Genomic DNA, 17,260 nt, shown 5'->3' with positions numbered 1-17,260 from the left:
CTTAGGAAGGAGAGTCTGGTGTTGTGTTTAGTCATTTTACTATTTTCATCTCAGTTGCTTTCACTCTTTCAAATGTTAATTGAAATGTTAGAAAACCCTTCCATTCTAATTTCTACTTTTACTGGTTGGAAGGCCTGTTGTGGGATGGGCTTAAACAGAAGTCATGCTTCGTGCATAATTTATGGAGTTACCAGAGGGAACTGTTTGTCTCATTTTTGTCTAGTACTATATCCTTTTTGATCTTCCCCTTCCCATATGGTCTTCTGGATCTTTTATTCATAGATTCAAATTACTAACACAAAATACTTTTGTCAAAAAATATTTAACATCTTCTAAAATGTGTTCACCTCCTATCCCTATGAAAGTTACTTGAATTGTTGAAAGGGCTATTATCTAGTATTTCCTGTTCCTTTAATGTTTTTGCTGTGCATCAATTACATAATTTTCTCTTTAGGAGACTGCTCATAATATTATTTATTTATATCTTACCTTTTCCTAGAATTCATTTTAGACAGCTGTTCTTTTTTTTCTTTATTTTTTTCTTTATTGATTGATTTTTAGAGAGAAAAACATCAATTTGTTGTTCCACTTATTTATGCATTCATTGGTTGATTCTTATATGTGCCCTGACCAGAGATCGAACCCCCAACCTTGGCAAATCGGGATGATGCTCTAACCATCTGGACCATTGTTTTAAGGGTCCAGAAATATGGTAGAGTAGCATGAGGGAAAAGTGGAATGAATAATCAAGAAAACAAGGGTAAAAACAAAGGACAGCCAGTAATGAGATTATAGGTGTCCGCCACAGTGGCTGGTGATACACTGTGCTCTACGCTTGCCAGCAGCCCGTGGAAACCGAGACTGTCCTGCCGTACTACACTTTGCTGTCCCCGTTGCTTGTGATTTTTTTTAAAGACTAAAATTGTAAAAGTACATTTTTGTGACCGTGGCCAGTTTTTTCAGGAGGGAATATATGGGTCAAACTGTTGGCCTTTGACCTTTCCTGTGTTCCACGCGGTATCAGGCCTGCCTTCCTATAGGTGTCTTGTTTGCTCCTTCTGTTGGTCACATGAGTGATTGGGTTTAGAGCACAGCTGGATTGGCAGGAGTCCATCACCGCTGTTGGAAGGGAACCTTAGGGTTATCTTCTGTTGCTGGTGGGTCAGGAGCAGCTGCATCCTACTTGAAGAGCATCTTTTTTAATTCAAGTGCCCTTTGTTTTCTCGAACTTCGGTATCACTCTCAGATTAATAAATAATTATGAAAAGAGACTCTGCCCTATCCCATTTATGATGCCTTGCTTAGTTCAAACTATAGACATACTGTATATCATTTTCAGGGCAATTTAAAACCATAACACATAAAAATAATAATAAACTTTGATTATGAGCATGTCGTCATGTCATGGTTTTACTTTTCCTGACTGCTGAGATCAAGTAGTCCTTCCTTAGGAAGAAGGAAACTGGTCTATATCCAATAGAGAATTGTCCAGAATCTGATTCCGTGGTAAGGAGAACAGAGAAAGGAGCCTTGGTCCTGGAAAGATTGTGAATTTGGAGGAAGAGCACTTGTTTTTGTTGTTGTTGAGATTGATTGTGAATAGACAACTGAATTTTGAAGAGGCTCTCAAAAATGTAGTTAAATACCAAGATAGATTGCCACCTTAGTGTTGCTAAGATATCCTTATTGTCAGAGGCTAGTGATTTTTTTTTTTTAAACTAAGGTCAGATCTTCGAAGCCCCTTGGAGATGGTACTGTGGTGGTAGAGACAGTTGTTAGCCTTCCAGCTCCCCTCCTCTGCTTCAGCTGGGCAACATGGTTCAGCCCCATTGTATGCTCTGCATATTGGCCCTCCTGACTTCAACTTAGGAAATGACTTAGTGGAAGAATACAGAGCTATCCACACCTGTCTTGGGAAAAATCATCATTATTTATTGTTTAATTTTGTCTAACTGCTCTGTTTATTCTGATGCTAAGACAGACATTAAGTCTCTTTTTAATGTAAAGGATTTATTTCCTAGTCAATCCTTATCTAATTAAAAGCAAAAGATGAGGTCCCTGTTTCCCAAACATAGGAAAAACAAAACTAGTTATAACCTAACATGTTCCCTATTGATAGGTTGTATGAGTTCTTGAAGCATCAGAAAATGGCTTATAGCATTAGAGAGTCCTCGATTCCGTCTCAGATTTCTAGACCCCACTTCTCACCATGCTAATTATGAGTATAAAGTGAGCTAAAGGACATTCTTGTTGTGGGTGAGTGCTTTTAAGACCTGGGACTTCCACAGGCATTGTATTCAAAAAATGGCATTCTCAAGCATAAATTCAAGAGCACTCAACAAAGCTAGAACACAGAATGAGCTTTACCTACCTGAGAACTCTTAAGAAACTAGTGGAATATTTTACAAATGCATTAAGAAAACTGAGTAACATTTTAAACATTCTAATTAAAAGGGAAGGCAAAGCAATATTCAATAGAAATAAGACAACATATGTTACAATGTTATCTCCACATCATAATTGAAGATTTAATTAAATTATAATTAATGAAGATACAGAAATTTAAGTGTTCAACAGAATGAATTACTCATATGAGTAAGTTTGTTTTAAATGTCTCCTGTATCACTCCAAGTAGAGACTAAAATTTGAGAATCATAGTAGTTATTTTACCAGATTCCTGGGGGAGATAAATCCTAGGTGCATAATAAGGATATATGGAGTGACCTGGGACCTATGGAGCCCATGTCTGTGATTCCTGAAGCAGTTCAGTAAAAAGCATTTCGTAATGCCTGGAGGATTACGAAGTGTTAGAGAGTTACAATGTGAATCCATTGCCAAAAAATAAAAATCCAGACAAACCTACTTTCCTTTTTTATTTTTTCACTGGAAAATAGACCTTGGAATCAATTTAAAAGTCATTATAAATATTAGATTAATAGATTCCAAAGGTAATTATAATAAACCAATAGAGAGTTGCCAGTTTTCACAGTGGATTTAGAATTCAGAAAACCTACACATTTGCTAATGGAATAATTTTAATTAGTAAAATAATAGTAAAGCCCACCAATAACAGATGAAAAGTTGAAAGGTAATTTTTTAAATGAGCAAACCACAAATTGAAAATAAGACAATAATAAATTCATAGAAAAAGAGAGAAATGCAGTTAAGAATTTATTCGAGCTACTGAGATTTCATCTGTAAACATGTGATAGTTGTTGAATTCAAGAGTTAACATGTGCCCTGCCGGGCATGGCTCAGTGGTTAAGCGTCGACCTGGGATCCAGGCGATCAGGGTTCGATTCCTGGTCAGGGCACATGCCAGGTTGTGGGCTGCAGCCGATCAATGACTCTCTCATCATTGATGTTTCTATCTCTCTCTCTCCCTCTCCCTTCCTCTCTCTGAAATCAATAAAGATATATTTTAAAAAAAAACAACACATGCAGTAGAAATACACAAGTTTTGTGTGAACTCAGAATTTATGGTGAGAGCTCAAAATAGTAAAACTAATAGGAAATGCAAGAGGAAAGAGTAAGGCCAACAATGTACAGATGCACCTTAATTTTTTATACTAAGATTAGTGATCATATGATCAATTAGTGTTCATTTATTAATTACCTGTGTTCATAGAGGAACAAAACCTAAAGATCATTTAAAAACACTATGAAAGAATATGCTGTAATAGTGAAATAAGTAGATCCTGTAATGCTACTGAATTGGGATGGTTTAAACAACCATTTGAAGAGATTGTCATATTACAAAGGGGGAAAATGTGAGGTTTACTTGCTCATGTAGAATATTATGTCAGTGGTCTCCCAAACTGGCTGATTTCCCAGCCCTTTACAATTTTTGAGCTGTAGGAATTGAGCTCCATATCTTTCCTGCCAGAGCCTTCATGTTCTAATTCCTACCTGATAGTATCAGTACCAGTTTACCTTTTTTTAATAGATGAGTAGAAAGAGAGCTAGCTCTTGTGTTTCAAAAGATAAATGTTCCACACTTTGGGTGGTTATGTGAATGCTTTGTTACACTGCTGGATCCACCAGTCCTCTCTTAGAAGATTCTGGCTTTAAGATCAACCTTTCAAGTATCATGACACCTTCTTGTTTTTGAGGGACCGGTGATCCAGAGCAGGAGTCACACAGGTACTACAATAAGCAATTACAAGACAATTGTAAGCATCCGGAAGGCAAAGATTTGCCTCTTTTCAATATTATAGCCCAGCCTCTAACAATGTCTGACACTCAGTAGATGATCAGCAAATACTTGTTGAATGAATACCTATAACATAAATAATAAACATCTTTTCTATTAGCTATAGAAAGAGCCAAAAACAAGGGAGGAATATGACTCCTTTGTGGAATGATTGAAACAGTTTCTAAAATTACATAGAATTAGCCTTAAAAAGAACAAAGAGTTAAGATCAGCTATCATTTATTTAGCATCCTTCTCAATGCTGGTTGGATGCAGACATAAGTAAGATACAGTCTTTACCATCCAGAAGGCCGTAGTTTTGTAGTGGAAACAGGTAAGCAAATACTGTGATTACAATCATATGAAAAGTTCAGAAATCAAGATGGATTATCAGCACATTCTTCGCATAAAGGAGAAAGTAATCAGCTTTCATGTAGCTAATTCTTGAAAGCTGATTGGTGGTCACCAGGGAGAATACTGGAAAGGATATGTAGTTTAGACAGTGGGACATGCCCATCCTCTATTTATAAGTAAAAATTTCTAGAATAATTCATTTCAGTGATTCCTCTCCCTTAATACTAAGTGAAATTTAATTTTTTAATGGCTATGCTTAATTTGTTGACCTCTTAATGAGCATTCTGTATATACACAAATACGTATGTGTGTATTAAATTTCTTAAAGCAGTGATTTTTAAAAACAAAACAAAGCAGTAAAAGTTGTAGTTTAACCACGTTTAATCTCAGGCTAAGACCCAGTTTTCTTTTCAATGGGGGAATAACCCTTGGATTCTACCCCAATTTAGTGTGTCTTGTTGGATAGTAATGACAGTAGCCTGTACTTATTAGTGATAGAAAGGACCCCATCTAGACCTGGGGAAAGACAAGGGAAATGACATAGTAAAGTTACCATGTGGCTCCATCAAATTCTCCACACCCTTCCCCTGCTGGCTCACAGCAGACACACTAGAATCAGGACGAAATTGAGTACAGAATTAAGTGGGCCAATTTTCAAAAATATTCCTGTTATTAAGGGATGCAAAGTGAAGGTATACTTCATTAGAGTGCTCAATTTCATGGGTATCTAACATATAGTTATATGGTACCTGCCTGTGCCATTCTGAAATTTGTGTAATTTTGAGTTTCCAGACTCTGTTTCTGCATGTTCTATCCCCAAAATAGCATGGGAAGCATGAAGCAGCATGGTATGTGAGAGAACTGCAAGTAATTAGATGTGCTTAGAATGTAGGTTTGTGTGGGAAAAGGCAGGCTGAAGGAACCAGGTGGTGGAGGGCTTCTGTGCCATGCTAAGATGTTTGGAATTTGTCCGCTGTGGATCTGTTAGGCATTAGCATCAGGAGAACGATGTCAGATTAGAGTGCTTGAAAAATCACTGTTAGTAGCAGCATAGAAAAGAGCCTGAAAGGGTGAGAAATCAAAGCCAGGAAGACAAGTTAGGAGAGAAATTGAAAAGAACGATCCAGCTAAAGATGATAGGATGAAGGCCTGTGCTCTCCCTGTGGTAGGGATGAAATCAAAAGGTAATTTTTGAGTGACGGCCATGTGCCAGGTACTGTCTTAGGTTCTGGAGGTACATCTGTGAACAAGGTGGACTTTGCGCACTAGTGGGAGGGGTGCAGGGGTAATAAAATGACTCCGTGTTCTTCAATTTGAGTTGACTAGGCAGTAATGATTAATTGGGAGTTAGTGTGGGGGAAAGAGTTTCCATGTGTTGAATATAAAATGTGTTATATCCAGTATGCACTTGGACATACAGGTCTAGAGTTACGGAGTGAAGTTTTGGCTCTTTTCAGAGATCCTGTTTATGTTTGTTTTTAGTCATAATAATTAGTTTTATGATAACATCAGTCAGGACTTTCAGTTGAATAGAATCCTCTCTGGCTTGTGTAAGCAGAAAAGGAACTTATTAAAAGCTTTTGGTTGTCAACTTATGGAATCTCTAGCAAGGCCAGAGAGCCGATTCTGAGTCGGTATCTAGGAACAGTGCCCACTGCCACTGCTGGGTCCACCACAGATCTCCCCACCATACCATTGCCACCCCTCATGCGGGTGCTTGTAGACCCTCGGCGGCTGGCCTGCCCTCTGGCTGCAGAGTATGAGCAGGTTGGTGTTCTGACTTCTGGGAAAATGCCAAAATAAGGAGGGTTTGAAAGACAGCGCAAAGCTATAAATAGCCAACAAAAATATTTTTGCCTCTAACTTATTTATTCTCTGAATGAAAAAATCATTTAATTCCACAAGTGTGTATACTTTTACAGTGCTCTACTACGTATTTTCGTGTAATGTTATAATGAAGGCATGTGTCTTCCTTAAAACAAAACTAGCATTGTTCACATTAAAATGAAAAGCCTCGATTTATTAATTTGCTAATGAACTTGCTTTTAATTGTTGTTCACTGGCCAGACAGTACCAAGACTTATGAATGGATTTCAGTCCAGAAGGTTGTTGATAACTAAGTTACTGGAAAATGTGAGTGCATCTTCCTACTGAAACTAGGTTATTATGTATGATTCAGTTTTATATTTTAAAATGTGTGTCACATTCCACTGGAAGCTCCTGAGCACAAGCTACTTGGCATCTTTAGATGAGAAGCAAAGGGAATGGGACAGAGTCCTTGTGGGCACAGTGCCTGTAGTTACATTGTAGACATTGAATAAAAGTTGGGGAAGTGTTTCCAGGAATAGATGGTTAGAGAAAGAGAGGGAAGGAGGAGGGAATAGTAAGACTTTCGAACAGGGAACTGCCCCAATTGTTCTAATAAAGCAGGTTGCAGTCAGTGACTTACTGTTTCAGAGGGATTAAGAAAAACATAGACACAGACAACAGTGTGGTGATAGCCAGAAGGAAAGAGGGGGTGAAGATGAAGGTGGGCAAAGGGGGGGAAATGAGGGTGGAAAGAGACTGTGCCTGGGTCAGTGGGGGCACGACGCAGTGTGCAGATAATGTTTGATTGAGTGGTACACTTGAAACCTGCATGGTTTTGTGAGCCAATGTCACCCCAATAAATTCAATAAAATACAAGTTAAAAAATTTTTTTAAAGCAGTTTACATTCAGTGACATTTCAAAATTGCATGTGTTTGTTGTCTGATCCCTGAATTCTAGAGTAGTGAACAGTTGAGAATCATTTAAAGTCAGTGATTCAGAAGGAAATAGTCTGTTCTGAATAACATATAGTGACCAGTATAACAGAATTGTAGGGTTAGTGTGAAGGCAGTTGGTTTGAATGTACAGGGGTTAGCAAAAGTAGTTTTACAGTCATGAGTATACGGAGTAGAGTTTATTTTTGTATTATTAATTATTGTACTATTTTCCATACGAACAACTAAACCTACTTTTGCCCACCCCTGTATAGTCATCAAAACATACCATGGGACTTTTTGCTTATTTGTAATCATAGTATTAGCTTATTTTCATAATGATTTGTACCCTTTACCTAATGTAGAGTAAGGGAAAATGATACGAACTGAGGCTTTCCATTGCCTTCACTTAGGAATGCCTTATTGTTTTGATGACCAAAGAGGCCTTCTCAGCAGAAAAATGCTGTTTGCCTGATTGGTACACAATGAGGCTACTGGAATTTACTGGCCATGGTAGAGGAGAGTAAGTTGACTTGCTTGAGCAGAATAATAACTGATAATTTATATACCTGATCTTTCAGAACAATGAAGAACTAGGAAGTTTTCACAACTTGTGTAACAAAAACAACATATATCAAGCATCTGCTCTGTGTCAGGCAATACCCGACTTGAAGAAATGAGCAAAACAGATTCAGCCCTTGCCCAATTGGAGCAATTCACATGAATTATATTCTGTGATATATAATTTCAAGAATAAAAAATCTTGTAAAGTTTATGTAGGTTTCAAACTTAGGAGATAGTAAGTAGACTTTCATGATATTCCCAAGAAACGTGATGTATTAAACATTTCTGGATGGCAGTTTGATTTATCATGTATTTTAGTATTGACAAGAAATATGAACATCTTGATAGGAAGACAGTTGAATAAATAATATCAACCTCAGTTCTTAGAAAACTAATTTAGATAATAGAACTAAATGAGAAAGACTGATTCAAGAGAAACTGAAATTCAGTGTAGGGAGCCACTTTTAGAGTCATAAGAATGTGATAAAGTACCTTCAGGAGCAGGACAAATGTGCCCTTACTGGTATTTGACTAGAGTTTTCATCTTTTTCCATCTCATCACTCCCTTTGGAAATCCCTTAGGAGTGCATCAAATAAGGAATATCACTGGAGTGCTAAAGATTAGCATTAGCGGATTGATTCCATTCTTTGGGAGTTTGCTCCCTACTTGCAGCTAATTCCAAGGTCCTAGAATGTGCACTGCGGTGCCTCTGGTGAAGAAAAGGCAGATCACACACAACGGTAGAGTTGAGGGAGTTCTTACACAACCTAGAGCTTTTAACCAGCAGGAGTTCCATTAACCAGTTAATGACATGGGGAGATATCAAGGGGTTAACAGAAACTTAAAGTCTCAGAACTATAGCACTGAAAGGATTGTTTCTTTCCTCTGTTCCAAGTCCTTCATTTTACAGTGTTTCCTTAAGCCCAAAGCCACACACCTTTTCCTTAAATTTAATAAACACTCCAAAAATACTTTAATATGTGTTTTATTCTGATTTTAAAAATAAAGTACAGATGTTTAAAAAAATATATCATTTTAATTGTGCCCTGCAGAAATAACAACTCTATTTTTACTTTTCTAGGCTTCTTTCTAAGCATGTTGTGTGTGTTAATGCAAAAATGGGGTCACAATCTGTTCTTCCATATAACACAGTGATGAGAGAAGTCCTGACTTTGGGATCAGACCATCCCTGGTTTGAATCCCAGCTCTTCAGTTATAACATAAGTCTTTGGCTAGTTACTTTACCTGTAAAAGAAAGGTAATGTACCTGTCCATAAGGTTGTTCTGAATAAGCTAAAGGAGGTAATATATGTGGAGTACTAGTATCAAGCATTTAGTAAATGCTTAATAATGTAGCTGCTTGTTCCTATGTTTCTACCACACTGTCCCTTTCCCCCCATGCTTTTCTGTATTGATGGGGCAGGGGGTCCAGAGGGGAGCAGAGAGTCATAGATATGTTTTTAAATTGGTATTCTCTAAACCAAGAAAAACACATAGCTAAAATTTTCTCCTGGCTTATAAAACCTTATATTTTTGATATAAAGATTTATGATTTAGCCCGGCCGGGCGTGGCTCAGCGGTTGAGCATCGACCTAGGATCCAGGCAATCGGGGTTCGATTCCTGGTCAGAGCACATGCCCGGGTTGTGGGCTCGATCAATGACTCTCTCATCATTGATGTTTCTATCTCTCTCTCTCCCTCTCCTTTCCTCTCTCTGAAATCAATAAAGATATATAAAAAAAAGTTTTATGATTTAAATTTTATAAGTTAATATTCAGTTCAAACTGACCCCATTAACTTTTGTGTCTATGGTATCTAGGGCTTCTTTGGAAAATAAGCAAAATGAATGAAGTTCCTAACAGACTTTTTGGTTCTTTTTAATGTATATCTTGTTTTAATGTATTTGTAATTTGCATATTATTGCAAAAAGCAGCATAGTACATCATATAAGTACCATGATTATCATACGTAGTTCTGCTGTTTTATTTGTCTTATCCAAGGAGAATCTTATGTCATATAATTTGCCTTAATTGCCAAGTAGACATACAGTTTTGTCTCAAATTAATGGGGAGGGTTAAATAATTAACTTAGAAGAGTAATTTTAAATTTTGTTTGAGGTTTTTAGGCTTCAGGTAATTAAATGTGAAAATTTTATGACAAAGGAAGTAAATGTTCTTTTTTTTCTTCTCCTTTTTCTTTAGCTCAACTGAAAAGTCGTTTCCTTGGAGATCAGCAGGTATGAGTTTTTATCATATAACAAATATGTATTATATTTGCACGCACACAAAAAGTAATTTTATAGCCTGCTTTCTGAATTTACTTCCTCTTGGTAAAATAAGCCAAGCAAGCAAAGCCTTTAATAGTGACAGTATTGAGCTATTTTGCTTTGAAGTAGTAGTTTTTGATATGCTTAATTTTTAAAAAATAATTGAATAGATTTGTGTATGTCAACGGTAAAGAAAGTTAAGGCATTGGACATCCACACTGTTAATATCAAACAAATATCTGAGAATTTCATATCACAAGGAAACACGGGAGATTCCCTCGCAAAGGTTATTCTATAATCTGGGAAAGTTGGCTAATCATTTATATAAGTCAAGGTCTTTTCTTTCTGTGTTTTTCATACTCAAAAGAGTTACCTGAAATGTTCATTTTCTTTATGTAGAATATATGATAGCTTCTAATGTAGTCTGGAAGCCTCTTTTTATTTTTTATTTTTACCCTAAATTCACCTTATATAAAGGATGAATTAAGAAGAGCATCTGCCACTTTCACAAATGTTTGATGTCTTATTCAGCCTTCATCCATTGGATGTTTGTTGAGCAGTCACATCATGGACCTGTACACATTGCTGGTCAGACAGACAGTGATGGGCACAACACACATGTCCCCTCACCTCCCATGGGCCTTACAATGTAAAGGATGTTGCCAACAATGTGTAAATGCTAGAATAGTCTTTGATATCTAAATACTTTGGCAATTTTTAAACAAGGCTCAAATTGAGTAAAACTCAGATCACCAAATGCCTGGTGTCTGCATTTACCTGAACCAGGTGCCAGGAATCTTGTGTTACTTATAGTGCATACAAGACACTCTGCTTTTAAAAAGGAGCCATTCCCATGAACTGTTGTGTTGCTTCAAACCCTCAATTAGGCAGAGACATGTGAAAAGCTACTTAATGAGACTTACAAAGAGCAATTTAATACAGGGCATACCATGAAGTTATGTGTGGTTAATTGCCAAATGTTATGTTGGAAACATTGTTATAAATGTACAACCTGCTTCTAAGATAGCTTTGCAGTAAAGATGGGTCTGGAACCTAGGGCTTGACAGGTAGGGGGCATTGTCATTAGGCAGCAGCAGAGACAACAGAAATGTCATGCGGGAACATTTAAAACCGGTTTGGGAGATGGTAAGATGGCAAAGGCTAGACAGCCACAATGGGTCAAACTATAGAGACCTGCAAACATCAGAGACTTTGAACTCTCCTCCTGCAGGTTTTGGGGAGCCACTGAAATTCCTTTGAGCAATAAGTCACTTGACTTAAACATTCCTCAGGAGAAATAGCAGAACTATGAACTGTTAAAAGGTGACTGGAAAATTTTAAAGAAAAATGCTAAGCACACCGTAGTGCATTTGTTACTTGGCTTTGGCAAAACTTTACCATTTAATATAAAATTATTCTGTAAGTTCATCTTTAGTACTGCATCACTAATTTATTCCAGAACTATTTCTTGAGAACCTTTAATAGTTGCCTAGCACATGGTTGTCCATGTTTAAAACAAATATCCTTTCCTCTTCAGTGCTTCAGGTCTAGTGAAGGTATATAACTATATACACTTAAAATTTGGGGCTGGGGAGGTGCTATAAAGAAAAACTATAAGTATACACAATGTTTGGGGGTTTCTACTTTTTCACTCTCATAACATTGTGGCAAACATCCCTGTATATAAAATTATATCTGCACCTTTGATTTACCTTAAGCTAGATCTTTAAGAAGAAAATTATTTAATGTATGTGGGAAAAAATTTTTTTAAATATATCTTTATTGATTTCAGAGAAGGAAGGGAGAAGGAGAGGGAGAGAGAGAGAGAAACATCAATGATGAGAGAGTCATTGATCGGCTGCCTCCTGCATGCCCCCTACTGGAGACTGAGCCCGAAACCCGGGCATGTGCCCTGACCAGGAATCGAACCACAATCTCCTGGATCCTAGGCCGACACTCAACCACTGCGCCACGTCCAGCCAGGCTGTGTGGAAAATTTTTAAGGCTCTTAATATATGCAACCAAGTTGCTTTCCTGAAAAGATTGTATTAACTCTCCCTCCTTTGAGGAATATGAGGTTGATCCTCTCAAATTCTCTCATTAGTGTCATCATTTTTATTTCTAACTACAAAATATTACAGTACGTCTGTATTGCCCCTTTCTGTTAGAGGGTTAGTGTTAGATAGGTAAGAGTTCTTTGTAGCCCAAGGATAACAGCTATATCATGAGGGTCGTTGGAAAAACTGAGCCCATGCCAGGTAGTTGAATATGAAGGATTTGGTACAGGGAAATTATAAAGTATGGGTTGGAAGGTTTGGGAGAATTAAACAGCATAGTGAAGCACCCAAGAGATTAATCATACCAGGAAGCTGCTACCATTTCTTGGATTGCAGAGGCAAAAGGCTAGATGGTTTTGGAGATGGGGTAGGGGGAGTTTTCCAGCATTAGCTGGAACCACAAAGGAGATACAGACTTACCAAAAATGCTGCCTAAAGTAGAGCTACAGATATGCCCTGGCTTTTCTGTGTGATCGTCCTCCTGACCCACATCAGTCTGCCGTGTCTGAACTGAGCTGCGGTGGCAAGTGGAGATTTTTAACTGCCAAAAAACCCAGGGAGGCACAGTGCATAATCGTGCTGGTTACATATAGAGGGAATGATCTTAGATTATGAAGACACATGATAGGCAGTGAAATATCTGGGTACTTGGCATTCTTTCTACCTCTTCTCCCCTTTAGTACATTTACTCAGCTTCAGTCACTGACCATCATCTTCACAGTTTATTAATGCATCAAATACAGATCGATGAAATATGTTATATATGTAAATATATATATATGTATATGTGTGTGTATATAGACATACCTACAAATAGCTTCCCAAGTACTGTAGTGTTTGGGAAATACCGCTCCAGTAATTCATCTGTCCTCACCACAGCTATACTCATAATTCATACCTAATAACTGTGCTTCATGACTTTTGTCAGAGTTTACTCTTGCCCAATCTCATATTCAGACCAGGAGGTATTACATTTACTTCGACTTTTTTCTTTTGGCGGGGAGGGGGAACTGTATTAACCTTCAAACACAGCAATCACAACAGATATTTATTTCACTTTCTATCATTTCACTTTCTATTGTTATTACTTGTTATTATTGGGGGGGGGGGTTAAATTTGCCTAATTTCTGCCATGGCAATAAGCTATAATAAGGGTAGAAAATTGAAATTTGATTATATGAATAAAAGAGTAAAATCTGATTTGTTTCATGTTTCTTTTTCAAAATAGTTATAGATGCCCCTTTAGAAGTTTGATTGTAAGTAAATAATGAGACAAAATGACAGTTTTGCTGCTACTTTCATTGTAAAGCTTAACTCTTGTCTTCGCATTACCAGTTTGCACACAGAGATACTGAATATAATATGAAAATCATCTCGTTTTTAAATTTGGCAGTACTACCCAGAACGAGGCAGGGTGGCTTAAATATATATATATATATATATATATATATATATATATATATATATATATGAAGTTAAAAGATCTTCAGTCTACTTTGTCTTTGGCTAGGTCTTAACCAAAAAAGCCATCTTTTTTCAATTTTCTTGGTTTCCTAAGTAAAAGACTACATGAAAGGACTGAGGATTGAAGGGTTTTTTTGTTCCTAATATTTCTTTAATATTTTACACGTTTACTTGTGAACAGTTCAGTTTTTCTACCTTTTTTATTAAAAATTTGACTTGAAAAGCTTAGCACTTTGAAAGCTTTTCAGCAGTAAGGTGAGTTGTTAACAGGGCAAGGGTTTGATCCCTCACTGCCTGGGAGAGCTCCCTGCCTTCTCAGGTGTTTTCAGGATGTTACGTTCTGTTGAAAAGCCAAAACTGAGACCAGCTGCTGAATTTTGTTTTTAAACAGCTAACTTCCTGCAGAGTCATTTTCTAAGAGCTCAGGATGCCCAGGCAGAAAAAATTTTCATGTCTTTCTGATTCAGTTCAGCAGAATCAGATTACTTGTTTTTTCTGGTTGGTTGGTTGGTTGGTTGGTTGGTTGGTTGGTTTTTAACCTGCACTAGGATACTAAGCTGTTTGACAGTAAAAAGTCAAAGCTTTTTAAGTTTGGATGCTCAAAGAGATAGCTTCCCAAATCGTAGGGAAGAACTGTCCATTTTGCAGAACATTTTCTTTTCCCAGGCTGGTTGGGAAGGAGAGTTAAGAAGAAGCTTCCCGAGAAGTAATAAAGTTGTTTTGATCTATTTATGCTCTTGTTACCTTGCCTTCCTGGGGCCTCTATTCTGTATTTTCTAGCTTATCAGCCTTGTATATGTACTCTATAAAAACATAAATGCACATCATTTTGTCTTTTTTTTAATTTATCTTTATTGTTGGAAGTATTACAGTTGTCCCCTGTTTTTCCCCATTTATCCCCTCCACCCTGCACCCCCTCCCCCAGGCCTTCACCACACTATGGTCTGTGTCCATGGGTTATTCATATATCTGTGTAAGTTCTTAGGTTAACCTCTCCCCACCCACCCCTACCTTCCCTCTGAGATTCATCTGTTCCATGCTTCTATGTCTCCGGATCTATTTTGTTCATCAGTTTATTTTGTTCATTAGATCCTACATATGAATAATATCATGTGACACTTGTCTTTCTCTGACTGGCTTATTTCACTTAGCAAAATACTCTCCCGATCCCACTTTGCTGTCTCAAAGGATAAAGGATCCTTCGTTCTTACAGCTGCATAGTATTCCATTGAGTAAATGTCTAAGAAGATGCTTGATATGATTTCAGTCTTGAATTTGTAGACTTGTTTTGTGTCCTCACGTGTGGTATATCTTTGAGAATGTCCCATGTGCACTTGAAAAGAATGTAGATTCTACAGCTTTGGGGTGAAATGTTCTATAAATGTCAGTTAAATCTACCTAATCTAGTGTGTCATTTAGAGTCACTGTTTCCTTCTTGATTTTTTTGTCTGGAAGATCTACCCAGTAAAGTCAGTTGTGTGTTAGAGTCCTCTACTATGACTGTGTTGCTGTCAATCTCTCCCTTAAAGTCCTCCAGAAGTTTTTGTGGGGTTTTTTCCAGCCTGTGTGAGTCTTTTGTTCTAAGGTGGGTCGCTTGTAGACAGCATATATTTGGGTCATGCTATCTTATCCATTCAGCTACCCCATGTCTATTGATTAGAGCATTTAATCCATTTACATTTAAGGTTATTATTGATAGGTACTTATTTATTGCCATTTTATTTCTTCATGCCTATGTTTCTCTCTCTCTATTTCTACTTCTTATTACAGCAGTCCCTTTAATATTTCTTGCAATGCTGGTTTGGTGGTGATAAACTCTGTTAGCCTTTTTTTGTGTGGGAAGCTCTTTATTTCACCATCTGTTTTGAATGATAGCCTTGCTGGATAGAGTATTCTTGGTTTCAGATCCTTGCTTTTCATTACATTGAATACTTCATGCCATTCCCTCTGGCCTGTAGAGTTTCTGATGAGAAATCAGCTGACAACTTTATGGGAGCTCCTTTATAGGTAACAGCTTGCTTTTCTCTTGCTGCCATTAAGATTTTTTCTTTGTCTTGAATTTGTGACATTTTAATTATGATGTGTCTGGGTGTGGGCCTCTTTGGGTTCTTCTTGCTTGGGACTCTGTGCCTCCTGAGCTTGTGTGACTTTTTCCTTCACCAGTTAGGGAAGTTTTCTGCCATTATTTCTTCAAACAGGTTCTCTAACCCTTGCCTACTTTCTACATCTTCTGGTACTCCTATGATGCCAGTATTGCTACAATTCATGTTGTCCAACAGCTCCCCCAAACTGTCCTCCTGTTTTTTGTTTTTTCTTTTTGGGTCTCTGATTGAGTGATTTTTTTTCTACTCTGTCTTCTAATTGGCTGACCTGATCCTCAGCTTCCCCTAATCTGCTGTTTATTCTTTCCAATGTGCACTTTATTTCTATTATGTCATTCTTAATTTCCTTCATAGTTTCTATATCTTTTTTCATGCTGTTAGCATTCTTATGATCAGTATTCTGAAGTCTGTATCTGATATATTGTTTATCTCCATTTCATTTAGCTCTTATTCCAGAGAATTCTCTTGTTCTTTCACTTGGGGCTTGTTTTTTTGTGTCCCCATTTTGGCTGCCTGTTTGGTTTTTTTCTATGTATTAGATAGATCTTCTAGGACTCCCAGTCTTTTGGGTGGTCTCTGGTGCAGGCCAATATCAGATGCTGTTTCTGACTGGCTTGGAGAGCCCTGTTTGAGGCTTTCCAGAATCCACAGTTTGTAGCTTCCTCTGCTGAGGCTGGGTGTGTTTGGACAGGACCAAGATGTGCACCGAGGTCTGCTTTTCCAAGCCTTGTGTCCAGAAGCAAATCAGGCAGACTCAAAGCACCCAGAGGCTGATTGTTATTCACAGTCTCTTAATGAGCCTCAAGCTATAGAAACTCTATAGGGTGGGACGAGAGTTTTTCTAACAGGGTAGGGCAGTTGCTTCCCCCCAGACAAAAACTGCCTGGATAGTAAATTTCTGCCTGAGAAAGATGTTCTCTGAGGTATGGGGAAATGACTCAGCACAGGAGTTCAGACTGGTGCCCTTTAAGCTCTTTCTCAAGAGCCCACAACCCTGGATTCTTCTCACACCACTCTAATCTACTCTGCCCTCTCTCTTCTGGAGCCCAAGGTGAGTGACTAGACACAAAACGTTGTGTGTTGGCCCTTTAAGAGGGTGCCTACATTTCCAGCTGTCTCTCCCTTGCAGACAGAAACCCCACTGCTTTTCACAGCCAGATGTTATATGGGCACCTTTCTCAGTTCTGGTGCTCTGTACTGGGGAGCCCAGCTTGGGGTTTAGATCTAGAGTTCTCAGTGGGAACCCCCTACAGCTGAGATATCCCTCCAGAACTTTAGCTGCTGCCTGTGGGAGCCCTGCCAGCCCTCTCACATTTTGTACTTCCTACCAGTCTCTATGCGGTCTCCACTTTAGGTCCTTGGTTATAAGGGTTCTCTCCAGCCAGTCTTCAGTTGATTATTCAGGATGGTTTTTCTATAGTTTAGTTATAATTCCAGTTTGGTCCTGGAGAGTGTCAGTTCAGCTTCCACTTAACCTGCCGCTATCTTGGAATCCCCTTTTGTCTTTTATGAAGAGAA

General features: G+C 37.9%; 1 protein-coding gene across 28 annotated transcripts in view; it reads left to right on the top strand.

The window, feature by feature from the left end:
• Positions 1–17,260, top strand: part of PKP4 (plakophilin 4) — a 213,795-nt gene that overhangs the window by 132,192 nt on the left and 64,343 nt on the right. For all 28 annotated transcript variants that reach the window (XM_081142581.1, XM_081142573.1, XM_081142576.1 and 25 more), the window contains one exon: positions 10,055–10,089. In XM_081142581.1, the coding sequence (XP_080998707.1) occupies positions 10,055–10,089 (35 nt within the window). The remainder of the gene's footprint in view (positions 1–10,054; positions 10,090–17,260) is intronic.

This window comes from Miniopterus schreibersii (genome assembly GCF_964146895.1).
Source record: "Miniopterus schreibersii genome assembly, chromosome: 7".
NCBI lineage: Eukaryota > Metazoa > Chordata > Mammalia > Chiroptera > Miniopteridae > Miniopterus > Miniopterus schreibersii.
This window is presented reverse-complemented; position numbering and strand designations above follow the sequence as displayed.